Raw genomic sequence first — 16,621 nt, forward strand, 5'->3', positions numbered from 1 at the left:
TCAGCAGAGAGTGGAAGGGTTGACCTCTCGCTCACTGTGCCTGCATAAAAGTTTCAGTTGGATGCAAGAAAGTTCCTGTAGAAATCGTTGCTGCGGTTTATTCCAAGTGTGACTTGGTGTCTTATCTTCCTGGCTTTATATTGCTTTACAAAAATATGCTACATTTTAGATTGACAGACAAGGAGGAAGGAGAAAAAAACAAACCCACAAAAAAACAAAACAAAAAAAAAAACCACACCCCAGGAGTAACACTGGTCAATAAGAGCAAGTATCACCAGTTACAATAAATCAAATCCTCTCAAACTTGGTAAATAGGAAATGGCATAAAAGTGCATGGAGAGATCGGTGCTAGGTTCTCTTGCTTATCATCCCAGAAAAGAAAGGTTCAGAACTTCACACAGATACAGTCAAACTCTCAAATATTTTCAAGCAGGATAATCAGAAGGAAAAAAATCACCACCACCAAAAAACTTCTCTGTCAGCAGAAGTCCTGGGTTGAACTCCACATCCCAGCTAGCACCGGTAGCGAGATCAGAAGAAAGGCATACTCGCTTCAGCGTTCCAGGCCAGATCTTGACTTCCTCAAAGATCAAAAGGCATTTGAGTCCAGGAATTTAGTTCAATCTATTACAGGAGACAGACAACTGCAAATTGGAAGCTTAATCTAAATTTGTACAGTGTTTAGGGATATCTGAATCAGACCTATCCACAGTTTATCCTACGATATCCATTGTACTAGAGAAAGGGGTAATCAACAGAATGATTCTTTACTGACTTACAGACAAGACCTTGCAACTCCCTCTAGCTCCCAATGCCACAACAGAAGGTCCTCAGAAACCTGGGCATAGATTTACCAACAGCTTTGTTAAAAAAAAACTCTGTACATTTTAGCAGAACTGGTAGGAAAATTATATTCCTATACAAAAAAAAAAAAAATGAAATACTTATCCTGAATAGTCCTTTCCCAGGAAAGATTTCCCACCCACCCTGGTTTCTTGAGATAACGCGTTCCCTCTAGACTGCGGAGTAGAGCATGACCACAGAGAGCCAACACCAGAAGAATTTTTCCATAGTTGCTCTGAAGGAGAAAAGTACATTTCCAAATTTAAAAAGCAGATAGTAACCAATGTCTTGCGTGTTCTGGAAAGAACATTAATCAGTTTATTTTTGTCATTTACAAACAAGTAGTAGAGTTAGCTGCTTTGAAGCACTACTGCAAACTTCAGCTGCGACGAATGCTGGCCTACCTTTAACCCAGCTGGTCTGTTGCCAGGCACGTTCTCCCACTGAAACAAGGGCACTTGTGCTTCCAAGCACCCTACGTATGGATGGGAAAACAACTCCCAGTACTGTATACATTATTAGACAGCATCCACATTACAGGCAGCAGCGTTTCAGGCCCAGAAATACTTGTTACTTTTTTTTTTGGTTGGTTGGTTGAGGGTTTTTTTGTTTGGTTGGTTTTCTGTTTGTTTTTTTTGTTTGGGTTTTTTTTGTTTTGTTTTGTTTTTTTTTTGTTTTTAAACCACAACAAACCCCACACCTATTTTCAGGGCAAGAATTGAACATTGATTAAATTGAGGAACATTTGAAGCCTGGCAATTCCTGGATACCAACAGGTAATCATGGCCAAGCATACCTTCTACTTGCACGGGAGGATGCGAACATACGCACAGATTTGACGTCACCATACTGTTAAAACTGCACAATCTCAGTCTGCCCTCCGTGTTTCTTCGAAGGCTATCACAACGCTTATGCATTTTTCCAGAAAGGCAGTAGAAATGCTGAAGCCTTTCAGTAACAGTGATCCACCTAAGATGGAAGAGGGAAGGAATGCCTACACCAGACTAGACTAACAACTCCTTACAATTCCATTAGAAATTCTGCAGATCACCTCAGAGGAAATTAGTCAGACCCTATATATACACACATAAATGCAAGCTATCTTGTTAACAGCAACAAGACCAAGCTTAAATAATGTCCTTATACATATGTATTAAAATTCTGAATATGCAAACCACACCAATCAAGATTAATTCATTTTCTTCCCCCAAAGCCAGAATAAGCACTCAGTAGATCCCAGATGTCTGTGAAGGTTAACTTCACTACTGTCCTTTCTCCAGTAAGGCCCAAGCACCTTACTGTCACTGTGGTTGCAGCCCTACAGAGTTCCAAACACTTGTGCGATGTGGGACTCTTAGTGCCAGTCATGTTTAGAAAGTTCATAGGATAGGGTACATCCAGCTTCATGAACGGACTGCTTTGGTTATCCGAGCTCCTCAACACAACTCAACTGACCGGCAAGTACAGCACAGGAACGACAGAGGAGCTGTACATCAGCATCACATTCCACGTGTCAATACACAGTTGACTAGCAAGGTCTAGGAGCTAAACCTACCTTAATTTACTTCCTGTGGTATATGAATGAAAATACCAACAGCTCTTTTAGGTTGTAGAGAGGATTTACATAGCGGGGCAGAAAAAATTGGGATTATCACTCCAGCAATTAGATGGTATCTCGGATGCAGAGCATGAAAGTTCATAGGTGCAATACTGCACTACACTGATATGGTTCACAGGGAAAGTATTCGAAATGAGTTAGAGAATAAAACATAAAAGTCATGGAAAATTTATTTTTTTACACTGCATACTTCTCAGAGCAAGTGCAGTCTCCTATAGCTATAGTGCTTTCCTGATCATACAAAAAAGTCATTCTTAGATCTGTAAACCACCACCGAGGGAAGAGTGCAAGATTGGATTTCCAGAGGGCAACTATGATTCATAAAATGCTGAAGGATACTGCTGCTGCAGCCTTCCTTTGCAAGCTCTCTGTATTTTTATTTTATTAGATGCATTCACAGTGTACAGTAAATAAACACTTAAATTCTCACAGAGTGATGGGGAATAACACTCATCCTGTTTATAAAGCAGAACAAAACAAAGTAGGTAGAGATTCCACAGCACGAGGCACAGTCTGCTTCAAGTGGCAGTTTCTGATAATGTTATCGTATCAACGGACAACAACCTTAAAAGGTAGAAAAACTGAAAGTAAAACAAAGCAACAGCAAGGGTACTAGGAAGGCAGAATGAAGCCTGCATTCCTTTCCAGCCTTGAAGCGGTGACTTCATCTCTGCTAGGGTGACCTTCCACTGAGTCCAGGCTTCAGTACTAATATTAGACTAAAAAGAAGTGTCCCACCCTCTAAATATAATGATGACTCAATACCTAGAGGCTCCAGTGATGTAATATGACCAAAGAGGTTTTGACTTTACAGTCTAGATTTTTTAAAAGCGAAGTCAAAAGGAACAGATCTTGCCCTGCAGAAACAAAGATGCCTCCTAGAGCATCTTCTTGAATTAGCCTGTAGGAAAATGGAACCAAAGGAACACTGCACACGTGGCAGCAGACACACCGGCTCCGCTTTGTTTAAAAGGAGCACTGAACAGACACATTTCAATTATATGCTTCAGAGACAAAGCATCAGTAGAAAGTTTCAGTTCCAGAATTAACATATAAAAGTTAAGACAACACAGCAGACCACTGAACAGTCCAGTGTCTTTTACTGCACCTTAAAAAATAAAAATAGCAGCATGAAAATGTGCTTTGTTGAGAAAGTTGAATGCAAGTACAAAGGGAAAAAAAAAATCCTTTCCAAGTAAGGCTACAGAGTTCTCATAAAGCATCATCCTTGGACAAATATTCCAGCACTCACCTGAGGCAGCCTTAAATCTTTTTCAAGACCCAAGCTCAATAATACATGTTAAAAAAAAAAAAAAAAGTCAAAGGAAGTCTAATGTCTAACACAGACTTCTGTAGTAAAAGCAAGTAGTTACCCAATATAGATGAAGTTGTAATATGAAAGAATCCCTCATGAAAATAGGAACTGTTTTCCTAGTAAAGTCCTTTCATTAAAGCAGGATTATCCTTTCCATTGACTTGTTAGTTTGACTTCTTTACTCCTCCCTTCCCCCCAACACTGCCGTTAAACTAACGGTCCAGGAGATGCATTTTTAATCACCTTCACTCCTCAGTCTTCCATTCACACACTGACCTTCCTCATCAGAAGAAATAGGATACACTTGACAACATATGTTCACAGCATCACAGACTGGGTGAGGTTGGAAGGGACCCCTGGAGGTCATCTTGTCCAACCCCTCATGCTCAAGGAAGGCCACCTAAAGCCAGCTGCCCAGGACCACATCCAGACAGCTTTTGAATACCTCCAGGGAGGAAGAGTCCACCACTTCCCTGGGCAACCTGTGCCAGTGCTCAGTCACTTTCACAGTAAAGAAGTTTCCTGATGTTCAGAAGAAGCCTCCTGAGTTTCAGTTTGTGCCTTCTGGTCCTGTCACTGGGCGTCACTGAAAATAGCCTGTCTCTGTTCAGTTTGCACTCTCCCTTCAGGTGTTAGTACACGCTGATAACGCACGCTCTCAGCGCGCTGAAACTGCTAAGCCATCCTGTGCAAATCCTTAAATGCCCATATTATCAACCCAGCTATCCAGGGCATTCTCCTAACCTAAGCAGGGATTTATTTCAAAGACCAGAGAGGTCTGAAAAGTAGGCAAATATTTTTTTACCAGATGCTCTGTTAGTGTAGCAAAACCAGGTATGTGTAGCTAGTGCTAGTCTATATTCCCCCTTTCTTCTGCCAGTGTTTAAGATCAGGCAGTCACTCCTCAGCAGCTTCCATTAAGCCAGATGGCAACAGTCATCTTCAGATCCCAGGGCCCACAACTCTTCAGATTCACTATGTTGAGACCTTAGGAGAAAACTCAAACCTGGCCTGATCCAGTTTGTTCAACTGTAGCATGGCCTCCAGCTGCAAGAATTCCTCGTCCCCAGAAAATGAAGGTCCAAACTCAGGCTCCCTACAGGTGCCATCACTCTTGGTAGGCCACACAGAATCCTTTCTGAAGCGCTGTACAGCCACATGATGTTGGTGAAAGGGAACATGTGAGCCAGGATGCAGTGAGACCAGAGAAGGCGAATCAGCTTACGCAGAGTGCAGGGGTACACACCGCCAAGAGTTCCCTCACAGCTGCTGCAAACCCTACTCAGGCACAAGCTGGAATTTAGCCTGTATCTGATACAAAGTAGGCATTTGCTTTTAAAACCTATCTGTAGCGAGTATATTGCTTAGATATTTGTGTTAAAAGTCTGAACTTGACAGTTCAGCTTCCTAGGCACTTCAAGTAAAATAGCTCTAAAGCTATCAGCATTAATTCTTGACATTAGTACCTGATACATGCCAGGGGCACTCAGAAGTTGATATATTTAAATATTATTATGCAGCAAGTTCACACACCAAATCAAAACAACCATTTACGATGACAGGCTTCTCTGGCTTTCTTTACTAGCTAACTTGTAACTTCCAAACCAATCATACCTCTGTTTTCCTCCTAAACGTGGAGGTCAGGAGTAAAAGTCAAAAGATACATTGCAAAAATTTTACTATCTGTAGAATGGATAAAACAGTGAAACTACTGTAGATATAACCACTACTGTAGTATGTTCTTTAAGAAGTTTAGTGTATCACTCCATATACATTGGATCAATACATAATTGAAGATATAATTGTTAGCAGCATTTATTAAATGTGGTTGTGAGAGATTTTGAATTCTAGCTTAGTAACTTGACAATATTTTATATTGAATTCATGTGTGCTGTTATCCTGCAGCACCAGTTATTAATAGAAAGGATTACGGGTGTTAATCAATGGGAACACAAGTACATGTTCTACAGGAATAATAAAAATCATCATCAGCTCCCCAGGTCCTTGGATTTAATGGGAAATCTGAAGGTAATCCCATCTAGTTAAATATGGACTTATGGGAGTAACTACTTACCTGCAAATAGAGCTGTTCAAACCATGTCATCAACAGAATATTCACCTCCCCAACCCAGCTGCTAGTCTTAAGAGACATCCTTAAGTCCTGCAGCTCTTTGGGGATTGCTATCCCACATTCTTAATCGCCCATTCCATCTTCTAATGAAGCCATCAGCTAAACACTAGAACACAACTGTCAGAAGGAAAAGCTCAGGAGCAAGCGGTGATAGAATCTTCGCAGGACGAAGAGAGATTCTCTAGTTCTAGGCAGGCTTCTGTTTTCTTTCTTTAAAAATGGACTTTCAGAGCCCCCCAATTTTAGTGAAGTTCTTCACCAAGATGGTAAGAAAATTCCACAAAATGGCACAACACAAATGCAAGATGCTTTTTAGCAGAAAGACTTAAATACAATAAAACGGTGCACTGTTTTCCAAGATTGCTATTTAGGATTTTTTGTTATATATATAAAAATATGATCATTTTGTTCAGTGCCATGGCATGAACTTTTATTTTAATCAGTACTACTCAAACACACACAAGATATCATTAAGGAAGCCAAAGGTGTCTAAAAAGTTAAACCCAAACAATTCCACTTGCCCAGCCTCATCAGATATCACTTCCAGTATCTTTAACAGGAAGCCTGTGTCCTTAGAAGTCTTCTTTCCCTTTTATCTGGTAATTTCCTCACTAAAGACTCTTTGTCCATCCTGGCCAACTTGGCCCCAGGGAATCTGTAGTTTTATCTGGATACCTCAGCCAGTTCCAGCCAAAAACCACTTTACCACTGCCAGCTTGTTTCTGAATGGAAAATTCTGGACAAGACACTCAAGCATGTAACAATTAGCCAAGACTAGTTGCATCAGACAATAAAGCCCCAAGCTATCAGGTTTATATTATGACATCTCCATCAGGAAAAATACTAGACTAAGAAACAGGAACTGAACACTTCCTGCAAAAGTTGATTTATTTTTTTATTTTAACCATTCTATTTTAGACTAGTTGCAGAGTTAAAAGTATCCTCATGCAGTTCTTCTTGTTTTTGTTCTCACTATCAATCTTTTTAGATTTTTCCAGACAAAATTTCAGATAACTTATAACATTTCAGAAGAGCCAAGAAAGGCAGCCTCCCATCACAGTGGTACATGATCAGCAAGTGGGTGAAACTTCCACATGTTTAACTTTGCCACCTCCATCGTGACCACAACTCTGGCTGCTACAGAGACACGTACCCCACATTTCAGTGTTCTGCAAATCTGAATAAAAGCAAAACACGTTCACCATAGTTAACAAAGGCTTTTAAGATTTCGAAATAAACCTCCTGGCAGAGTGTTGTTTTGCCACCTTGAACAATTCAATTGTGATACAGTTTCCTTGTGCAAGATGGATTGGATTTCCTTTAAACTGCAGTAAACACAAACATAAGGCATATGTTTCTCTTACACTGAAAATATGGAAACCGACACTGTACCTTACTGTCCTCATCTTCAAACACAGACTGGTGAACGTTACAAGCAAAGAGAGAATTTGGGAGATCATTGAAGTCAATTATTTCATGAAAATCTTCCTCTGCAAAACATCTCTTCAGATCGTTGTCTCCGTTTATCGAGTAGAGCAAGAACCGTCCTCCATCCTCCAGGCTGCAGCCGTAGTGACCGAGGCCTCGCATCCCAAAGAAGTACGAGTCTCCCCTCATCCCTGGCAGCACGGAGAAGAGAGACACAGTTACACCACACTTTGAAAAACATCACACAGACAAGTTAACCCAGTTAAACCCAAGTTTCTTAGCCTGCAGAAAGCATATTTCACGCTATTTTAAGGCTACAGTTGACCTCTGAAACAAGGCACCAAGAGTAGTTTCACCAAGGCTCAATACTTTCATTTATTAGGACAGAAGAGATCTAACCACATCAGCACAAGCTACTGAACACAACCAGAACCAAAGCATCACTTAAGTGTCCCTTGCCTTAAAAGAAAATACTATCTTGTATTTGGGTTTAAGGGAGTCACGTGTGTTACTGAGAAGGCAGGCCGGTGCTTCTGAGCTTGCAGTCAGCTCAGTGAGAAAGTGTAATGCACTGGATGAGAAGAAAATGAAAATAAATTTGAAAATTATACCAGTCAACTCAAAGGAGAGAGGAAAAAAAAAAATTACCCTGTTGGAAAGTAGCATGAACACAGAATCACTGAAAACCAGTACAACTAAGACACATCACTATTACAAAGAATAAAGCCAGTTTTTTTTCTACAGTTTAAGGACAGAACGTACCCTGTTTTTCCATGCCCATTGGCAATTTTTTTGTTTGCATCTTAATCACATTAGGAAGCAAATAAAAAACTGAAGGGATGAGTGGACTCAAGAGATGATTCTCACCATCTTTTAGGAAAACCCTGCTGATTTTGGAATCTTTACCCCAAATCCAGAGTAGAAAGACAATTTTAAGACACACCAAAGGACGCAGAGGTAACAATCCCATACATCACACAGTATCCCTACTGTTGATACAAGATTAAACTTCATTCCAGCCAAGCTGAGCAAGTAAAGGTCAATTAATTATCCATGTGTTTATCAGTATAAATTAATGTATTTTTCATGGCTAGTGTGCACAGTCCCTAGCACAAGTGTATTAGACATCCACCTATAACCTCTATAGAGCTCCAGTAAGCTGCCCAGAAGCTATGCAAAGGAATAATTAATTGTCTTACATTTTTGTGTCTTTCAATAACAATATGCAATCATTGGCTGCTTTTTCTCCTCATACCATAAGGAGTTAGGAGTTACATAAACACAGCGTGCTCATCTGTTTCAGATTTGCCCTTGCTCTATTGCGTACTTGCTATTTTCTATAAATAGTTGTAAATATTAGTTCAAATACACCATTTAGGACTAGTGTCCAAAATTAAACCCTATGGGTTTATTTAGACCTAATCTCAGTACAGCAAAGCTGAATTACGGAGCTAATTTGCCATGCCTGTGCCTTTCATATAACCTAATTTCTGCTGCAGCTCTGAAATGACGTTGGGTCGATGACAGAGCACATCGTTCCGTGACCTTATGTTACAGAAATGTCAGCAATTGTTATTGCTGAAGCCTCAGGGCCAACGACAGAAGTCTTCGAGAAAAGAAACTAAAGCTACGCTCAAAAGTATCAGTGTAGAGCACTGAGTCCACACTTACCACCCTCTCAAATGATGTGACAGAGACGGATTTACTAGCCAGTGTTAGTCAGAACAACTAAGTTTGGAAGGGGCCTGCAGAGGTCATCTAGCCCAAACCGCAAGATCAGACCGGGATAAATCAGGACCTTTTCCAGAGGCCAGTGCTGTATGGCCATACCACTCATACTGCTTCTAATGATCTGCGGAGAGCCGGCAGGTCACAGGATCTTAGCTGTCCTCCTTTTCCAGGGACTAAAATACGTTACACAGCTAAAAACAGAATAGTTTCCTAGTCTTTCATTGTGTGCATGTAATTTATGAGGGAGGGGTTTAAAACAAACAAGGATGCGGTGCTGTAAGGAAGTAACACGAAAGCCTCAGGCAGGTTACCTCTTTTTACCGTGTCAACGTGAGGACAGGTTTTTAGACTCTAAAATATACGCTGGTATTTTCGACAACTCACTCTGGCATTAACGGAACTATCTCCAACTAATTTCACTTTAGGAATTTAATTCTAACTGAAAAAAAAAAGCCTGAACAAATGATGGAGAGGGTGGCTAGAACTTCAACAGTACGCGTTAGCGTATGTGAACTCAGGATCACAGCAATATTGCTTCTGGGGTTTTAACCAACTCACTCTGCATTTCAGTGCAAACACACCCAGGTAGTTACTATAAAGAAATCTTCACAGCAGCCACTCCTGGGGAAGAAACTTAAGTTCAGAATACATCACCACTCTAGGAGAAGGCGTTAAGAGGTCATCTGCTCCAAATGCAATCACCTCTAGATGCGTTTGCCATCACATCTAGCCTTTGTCAAGACTAGATTCATTGCTTTTAGATTTATGGAAAAAAAACCCTCAAGCCTTGCATGTTATAAAATATAACTTCCACGGCAGAGCAGTCTTTGGGCAGTGAGTATGAAGTGTTTCATTCACAACAGTCAAACTACTCGCAGGCAGTGCAGATACCATTTTATAGTCACATCAGGTAAAGTCCTTCTTCCCCCAGAAGCATTAAGCTGGGAGAGCCCACTCAGCAGAGAGGGATGTTTCAAAGCCAACTTTACACAACAGACTCAAGAGGATAAAGATGACACAAGCTGATACTCAAATGTCACAGAAATTTGGATTACGAATTAACACTCGGTCAGCATTCTAGCCAGAAGAGGGGAGATCTAAAGAGTGTCCTGGGATGTAACGAAACACAAATCTGCTGGCTGAGTGGAACTTCAGAGCCAAAGTAGAGCAGGAGAGGCAATAGAGTACACAGATTCGCTTTCTGTACACATCTCCAATTATATTAGCTGATTTCGTAAGCTTTACTTTTTAGTCTAATAAATAAGCTCCACTTTCACTGCAAAGTTAAAGATAACTTCATGGTAGCTAACAGGTTTCATACATGCTGTTCCCCAATGCATAACAAAGCTACCAGGGTGTGCAGAGAAGTAAAGATTTTCAGTATTATCAACAGAAGTCAGAAGACTCTACAGGTTTCTTCACTAAACTGCTTATTTCTTCCTCCTGGGAGAGATATTATAAGGTACTAGATAAGAAAGGAAGCTTTTAAGTTAAGAATTAAGCAAAACTACTACAACAAGCAACAAAATAGAACAAGATTTTAAGTTACAATTATGAAGTTCAGGGCTTTTTTAACCATCTTAGTTGGCAATAAGGAAATGCTACAGTACAGCAGGTGATTCTAAAACAGAGTCTTCAAAGTTCTCTCTGAGATAAGAAATGAAGAAATACTCTTACATTATGTGGCAGAAGGTTTGCTCTGCTAGAGCTCTTCAACAGGAAGGCTTGCTCCTTTTTTCAGTCAGTTCTTGAGTCAGATTTGCTCACCGGGACCTGGGTATTGGCCAAGTCTTCTTAAGAAAGTCACTGTCTTGCATGCCTTTTGACCATCTCTTTTTCGAGATCTGTAAGCGGGTGTGTATACATGCACACGCCTCTTCTACACTTCAGACACACCAGAATTCTGATCAGTCTCCCCTCCACTGGCAAGTCACCTTACAATACCCTGACTGTTAAATCCTCTGCCCAACCTAAGATGGGACGTGCATAGTTAGGGACATCTGTATGGAATAACTGTTGCATAGCAAAGTCAAATTTGTGAAACAGGAGCCATGTACCACACAATATTAAGTGCAACACCACAATGAAAACAGAAATCTCCCTAATAAAAGACAAAGAAATAAACTGCCTGTGAGCCTGAGCTCAATGATAATCAGAGGAGACAAACATACTTGGATCAACAACATTTGTCAGCACACTTCAAACTCTTGGGCTGTAAATTCAGACTCTAACTGGACAGACTAGCTCTTCTGCCAAAAGATGCAACATAATCTCCCACACACCTCAGGCTTCTCACTCCCAACACCAGTCACTTCCTGCAGAGACGGGGCTCACGCTACTTCAAGTAGCGGTGAACGCATCTCCCGCTCCAGTCCACGGCACAAAATGATTCAGCAGAAGGAAAAGACCAGGCCTGAGGCAAAAAGTTTGGGTTTAACTCCATTAGGTAAATAACTGACTCCACTGATTTCATGGCTGCATAAATGTTTGTAGCACTCAGGAAAAAAAAAAAAAAAAAAAAACAATAAGTGGGCAAAGCTTTTTAGCAATGGACAGGCAATAGCAAAGGTTAGGATTGTACTTTTCAGCGACTAAACTACTTAAAGCATTCATGAAATCATAGTCCGAGTTTTCAACAGCTCCGCATGAGCTCCACAATAAGTCACCGTATCAGATGTTCATTTTCAGCCAGTCACAAGCTGGAATTCTTACAGTCTTCTGCATTATTTATGATGTTAGACATATATAAAAGAAATAATAACTAAATATCCCTTACTATGTCCATCAGGCACCTTAAGGCTCAGGTGTGGTGGTGGTGTTTCGTGGCTTCTTTGAATTTACTTAGCTACTTCAGGCAATTCTCTGTCAAAAAGTGTTCTCCTTCCAATTTTACTAATTTAGAACAGAAGAATTTACATTTCAAATCCCTTAAAACAATTAATTCTAGATCATGTATAATCAATCAATGAACTGGATTGCCATATAAGCACAATTAAAAGTAATCTTTTAGGTAACTATAATACAATCACTGGATCACATTCCCATTTACACTAAAGCTCCTTTCCACAGTTTCTGACAAAATAAATTAACTTCCCCCTCTTATGGTCCCTTTTATATTATCAAAAAACCCCACAGAAAGACATCCACGTAAGGGTAAATCGTACTTATCTTACTTTTAAAAGGTAAAGAGTTTAAATTGAGTTGTGCCTTTGCTTCCCCCTCCCCAAATCAGGACATTTTTCAAATCCATTCACCAAGATCTCACTGTTAACTTTTGGAAAACCATAGCAGCCACTACCCTTCCAGCCCCTCTGTGGAAACTCCTTGTTACTTCTTTTCTGCAGTTCAGATGCACAATTTGCATCACTTTACACTGACAGCAGTTTTTTTTCAAAATTTCTCCTCCTGTGGTCAAAGGATGCAAAAGCTCGTAGTTCGTGATAGTTCAAAACACGAAGCAAACTCCCTCCCCACTGGAGCAGATTCGGTCCTGTCGGTGTTCAGCCCTGTAGATGCCGTAACCGAAAGCTCTGCAGAGATTCCAGGTGGCAGCTAAGTATTCCTTCTGTTACCCCACTGCTTTTAAACGTGGTATCTCTCTAATTAAAATTAACCGAGAGCAGCAGAAAGTTTTATTCATGGGCAACAGCTTACTAAAGTTTCTATTTGAAAAGTTGTCATCAAAAAGGATTGTTTTTCTAGTATAAAACTGAAATGGCAGATACGTACAGCTTGTTATGATGTTAGATCCCTAACTTCCCTAAAGAAGTTCAAGTAGTTCTCCCCTAAAGAATTTCAAGTTGTCTTCATTCAGCTGCGCACACGAAGTGTTTGAATGGACCAATGCCTTCTGTATTACCAAGCACGCACAGTTTCATCCACTGTTTTTATGGAAACTAATAAAGCATTTCCTTGGTGACCATTTTCCTGTCTTAAGAGTTTTTAAAAAGAGTCCCCGAGGGACATCAAGAAACAGGCACATATCTCTTGAAATTGCTAGGAAACTTTACTTTCTTTTTTTTTTAATTAAACACTGCTTGCCATGACAAACAACGTGACTAAAAATAGAATAAAGCAAACAAAATGTTACAAATAGAAGCTTTAAATATAATCACTATAAACTAAAAGTATTATTGAGTCGTGAGTGCAAACCTGGAAACTGTAATCTATAGGAATTAAGAAAATTTGGAAAAAAACAAAGCAAGAAGAGTTGCAGTTGTTTTTCTAGAAGAGTCCAGGAAAAAAAAAAAGTAGGGATTCCACCTCTGCTCCTACCAAAAAACTCTCAAAACAGCAAGTTTTACCATACTTCAAGTGGAGGGGATGGAGGAGGGGAGGAATCAAACCCACTGCGGAAGATTTTACTCAAACAATGAGTTTTTACTCAAGATAGTCCCTGACTTAATGAAAGCAGAGTCATCACGTTCTGTAGCGTCACCCTAAGGATGCATCTCCTGCTAAAGACAACTGGACCCACACGGAGACTTCGGCAGAAGGCACGAGCGTAACAGGGAAGTTCAGACAGTAGTAACCTCCTGAAATGTCATTCCATTCTGCAAAGCGAACACTGGAGACTAGCATTATTTTTAAATGGTGCTAGTTCCTCACTATGGAAAGCTCCCATGGAGAAATATTACTTAATTAGCAAGAGCAGGACAGGACCTCACATTGACAGAATTAATGAACTGTTGTAGTCTCAAAAACGTCACAGACAACAGTCACCCCTTCCCTCATCCTTCACCATCTGGGCAATGACTATTTCCTTACAGTAACAAAAATTACCAGTACAGTGAGGTCCACTCAAATTTTAACTCCAGTTTGGTTAGCACCACCCAAAAAATAGTGCCAGTCTCCCACTATTTCCTCTTACAGAAGTGGCAGGTATAAGGAAGAGGATTTTTTTTTTCTCTAAATGCTAACTGGTGCAAATCCCAAATGTTCTAATCCTTTCCATTGACATCCTAGCTACATTAAATTTAGCTGCGACTTTGTAACTATTTTTAGAAGCTTTTAACATCCAAAGGGACTATTCACTTGTATTTATCTAAAGCGTGGCTGGCCAGCTCAAGCTGTTGAGGACCTGCATATTGCTCAGAAGGCTTGGCTGTGCCTCCCATGCCAGGGATGTATCCTGTGACCAGTAAAGGAACTCAGTTGGCGTTGGCTTGCTAAGCAAATCTGTATCTCCAGCCCTGGAGAAGACAAGCCAGCAGACACTGGTGCTCAACCCTACTAAGCCAAGGCTCCAGCCCCATTCCGCAATAGGAAGATCACACGTTGGACCAAGGCCAGGTTGGACGGGGCTCTGAGCAACCGGATCTGGTTGGAGATGTCCCTGCTTCTTGCAGGGGGGTGGACTGGATGGCCTTTGAAGGTCCCTTCCAACCCAAACCATTGTATGATGCTATGACACCTGGAGCAACCAATGCCAGGCATGAAGATTTTCCGTGCTATTCTTAAGGTCAAGAAGTTAGGCTACGATTAATCAGCCACTAAAGCTACTATGGTAACATTAAGGTATTCAAAGAACAAAAAACCCCTGCCCAAACCCAAAGAAACCAGAACAAGCTTTCTGATTACCTTCACTTGGCCTCTGTGCTACTCTATTTAAAGCAAGCCAGTTTTACCAGGGGCACACAGTATTACAATGTCGCTGGCCTTCAGCCAGACCTGTCACCTCACACAGGAGTCACTGGAACACTCGTTTAATAGCCCTCTAGCTTGGCACATAAAATTCGTAACTATACCCCAGTTCTTATCAAGATCTATTTTCCCTTTTCCTGTTGGGAGGGGAAAAAAAAAAAAAGGAAGAAGCCATGTGTGTCAGAACTACATGCAACAGGAGCTGTTCAGAGTGTTTAACTCCTAGAAGATACTCACGACACCGTGATGACTTGGAATAACATTTCAAAGTTTTCTTCAGAAGGATTTTACACAAGTAATTCATAACTTCAAAAAAATAATAAGGACACTAAGGCAGTGACAAACATTTTCAATGCAATGATAAACCAAGCCACTGAATCTTAATAAACACTACGATGTGTGGAAGAGGACAACGAGAGACAAACGAGATCACACAGCCGACAACCCCTTCTCAGAAGTTTAAGGAGAAGGCACTCCTCTGTACAGTTCCTGCTGTCCGTAAGGAAAAAGTTACCAGTTCCTAGTTATGGAAGTTGGCAGCCTACAGAAAATCTTCTCCTGTCCTTGTTTACTGTGATGAGTTTGTAGTTTTGCTGATTGTTTTATATCCTCACAGTATTCAGAATTCCATCCGCTCAGCAATGATGCGTAACCACGTAATGTGGTTTTACTGCAACAATAAACGCTGCAGTTTCTTTACAGTAATTCCGTGTTTCCATAGAAAAAAAAAAAAACACTTCTCCTTTTCTACAGAACAACCATTCTAACCAGCTAAACAGCACGAAGAGCAAACCAATTTGTAAGAGCAGATCTTGAAAGCCTAACAGAGAAGCTCACATAAATCATAACCCCCTATTAAACTGTGATTCTCATCTGTACGATTCCCGCCAGCTGTATGAACCCATCACACATTTTCCTTTTAGGAAACCGGATTAAACTCCAAACTCAACCTGAAAAACGAATATTTTTAAAGGGATACAAAAGAATCTGGGGCAGAAGGGGGGACCAAACCAACAATTTCGGAGCACTACCTGTTATACAAGCATCCAGCAGCGTCGCGGTGGGATGCCGCAGCGAACTTCAGAGCAGCCCAAGAAGAGCATCCCCCCGGGCTGCGGGCTTCGCCGCGCTCCCGCACGCCAGCCTTCAGCGAGCACCTGCACCCCCGCAAACGCCCACCTGCCCCCCACGGCTGCAAGACCCCCCCACCTCACCACGCTCCTCTCCATCCCCACGAATCACTCGCCCCCCGCACGCCCCCGCCGGCCACTTCCAGCCCCTCCACTAGCACCGACCCCCCGCCCCCGGCCGGAGAGCGGGTGCCCACGGGGGAACCCCAGCCTCGCCCCGCATCCCCCCCCCCCCGCGCCCTTAAACCCACCGGGAGGGCGAACCCTGAGGGAAGAGCGGGGCCGTTACATAACCCCGCACGGCGCCAGGTCGGCGGGGCAGGGCTGCAACCGGGCGGCCCCGCCGAGGAGCCGGGGGGGTCCCCTCCCGCCCTCCGCGGCAAACGGCCCTGCCCTTACCTGCTGCTGCGGCTCGCTCGCCCCTCGGCTCCCCGCCCGCCTCCTCCCCTGCCGCCGCCGAGCGCCGAGCCGCCGGCTCCTCAGCGACAGCTCCGCGCCTCCCGCCCTCCCGCTGAGGCGAAGGTAGAGGACAAGGCGGGAGGGGCGAGGGGGACACCGCCACCCAATCAGCAAACCGCTCCGCACAAACAAGCAGGCGGGAGCCACCAATAAGAATGTGAGAGGGGGCAAGCTGGTCCCGCCTACTCCATCCGTGGCCACGCCCCCCACCTCCCACCGCTTCGCGCCGGGTCTGGGTTACGGGAGGGGGCGAGGGGCGGCGGTGGCTCCGTGTGGGGATAGGTGAGGCGGGGGGGGGGGGTCTCACGTCGCCCCCAGGCAGC

The 16,621-nt window shown here is 42.3% G+C and overlaps 1 protein-coding gene across 1 annotated transcript in view; it reads right to left on the minus strand.

The window, feature by feature from the left end:
• The window catches only part of RCAN2 (regulator of calcineurin 2), an 88,608-nt gene extending 72,335 nt beyond the window's left edge, over positions 1-16,273 (minus strand). The window contains exons 1-2 of the mRNA XM_086745213.1: positions 16,239-16,273; positions 7,300-7,526 (exon numbers count right to left, since the gene is read on the minus strand). Coding sequence (XP_086601339.1) covers positions 7,300-7,524 — 225 coding nt within the window. The 5' untranslated portion in view covers positions 7,525-7,526; positions 16,239-16,273. The remainder of the gene's footprint in view (positions 1-7,299; positions 7,527-16,238) is intronic.
• Positions 16,274-16,621: the final 348 nt, after the last annotated feature.

This window comes from Chlamydotis macqueenii, chromosome 3 (assembly GCF_036417535.1).
Source record: "Chlamydotis macqueenii isolate bChlMac1 chromosome 3, bChlMac1.mat, whole genome shotgun sequence".
NCBI classification, from domain to species: domain Eukaryota; kingdom Metazoa; phylum Chordata; class Aves; order Otidiformes; family Otididae; genus Chlamydotis; species Chlamydotis macqueenii.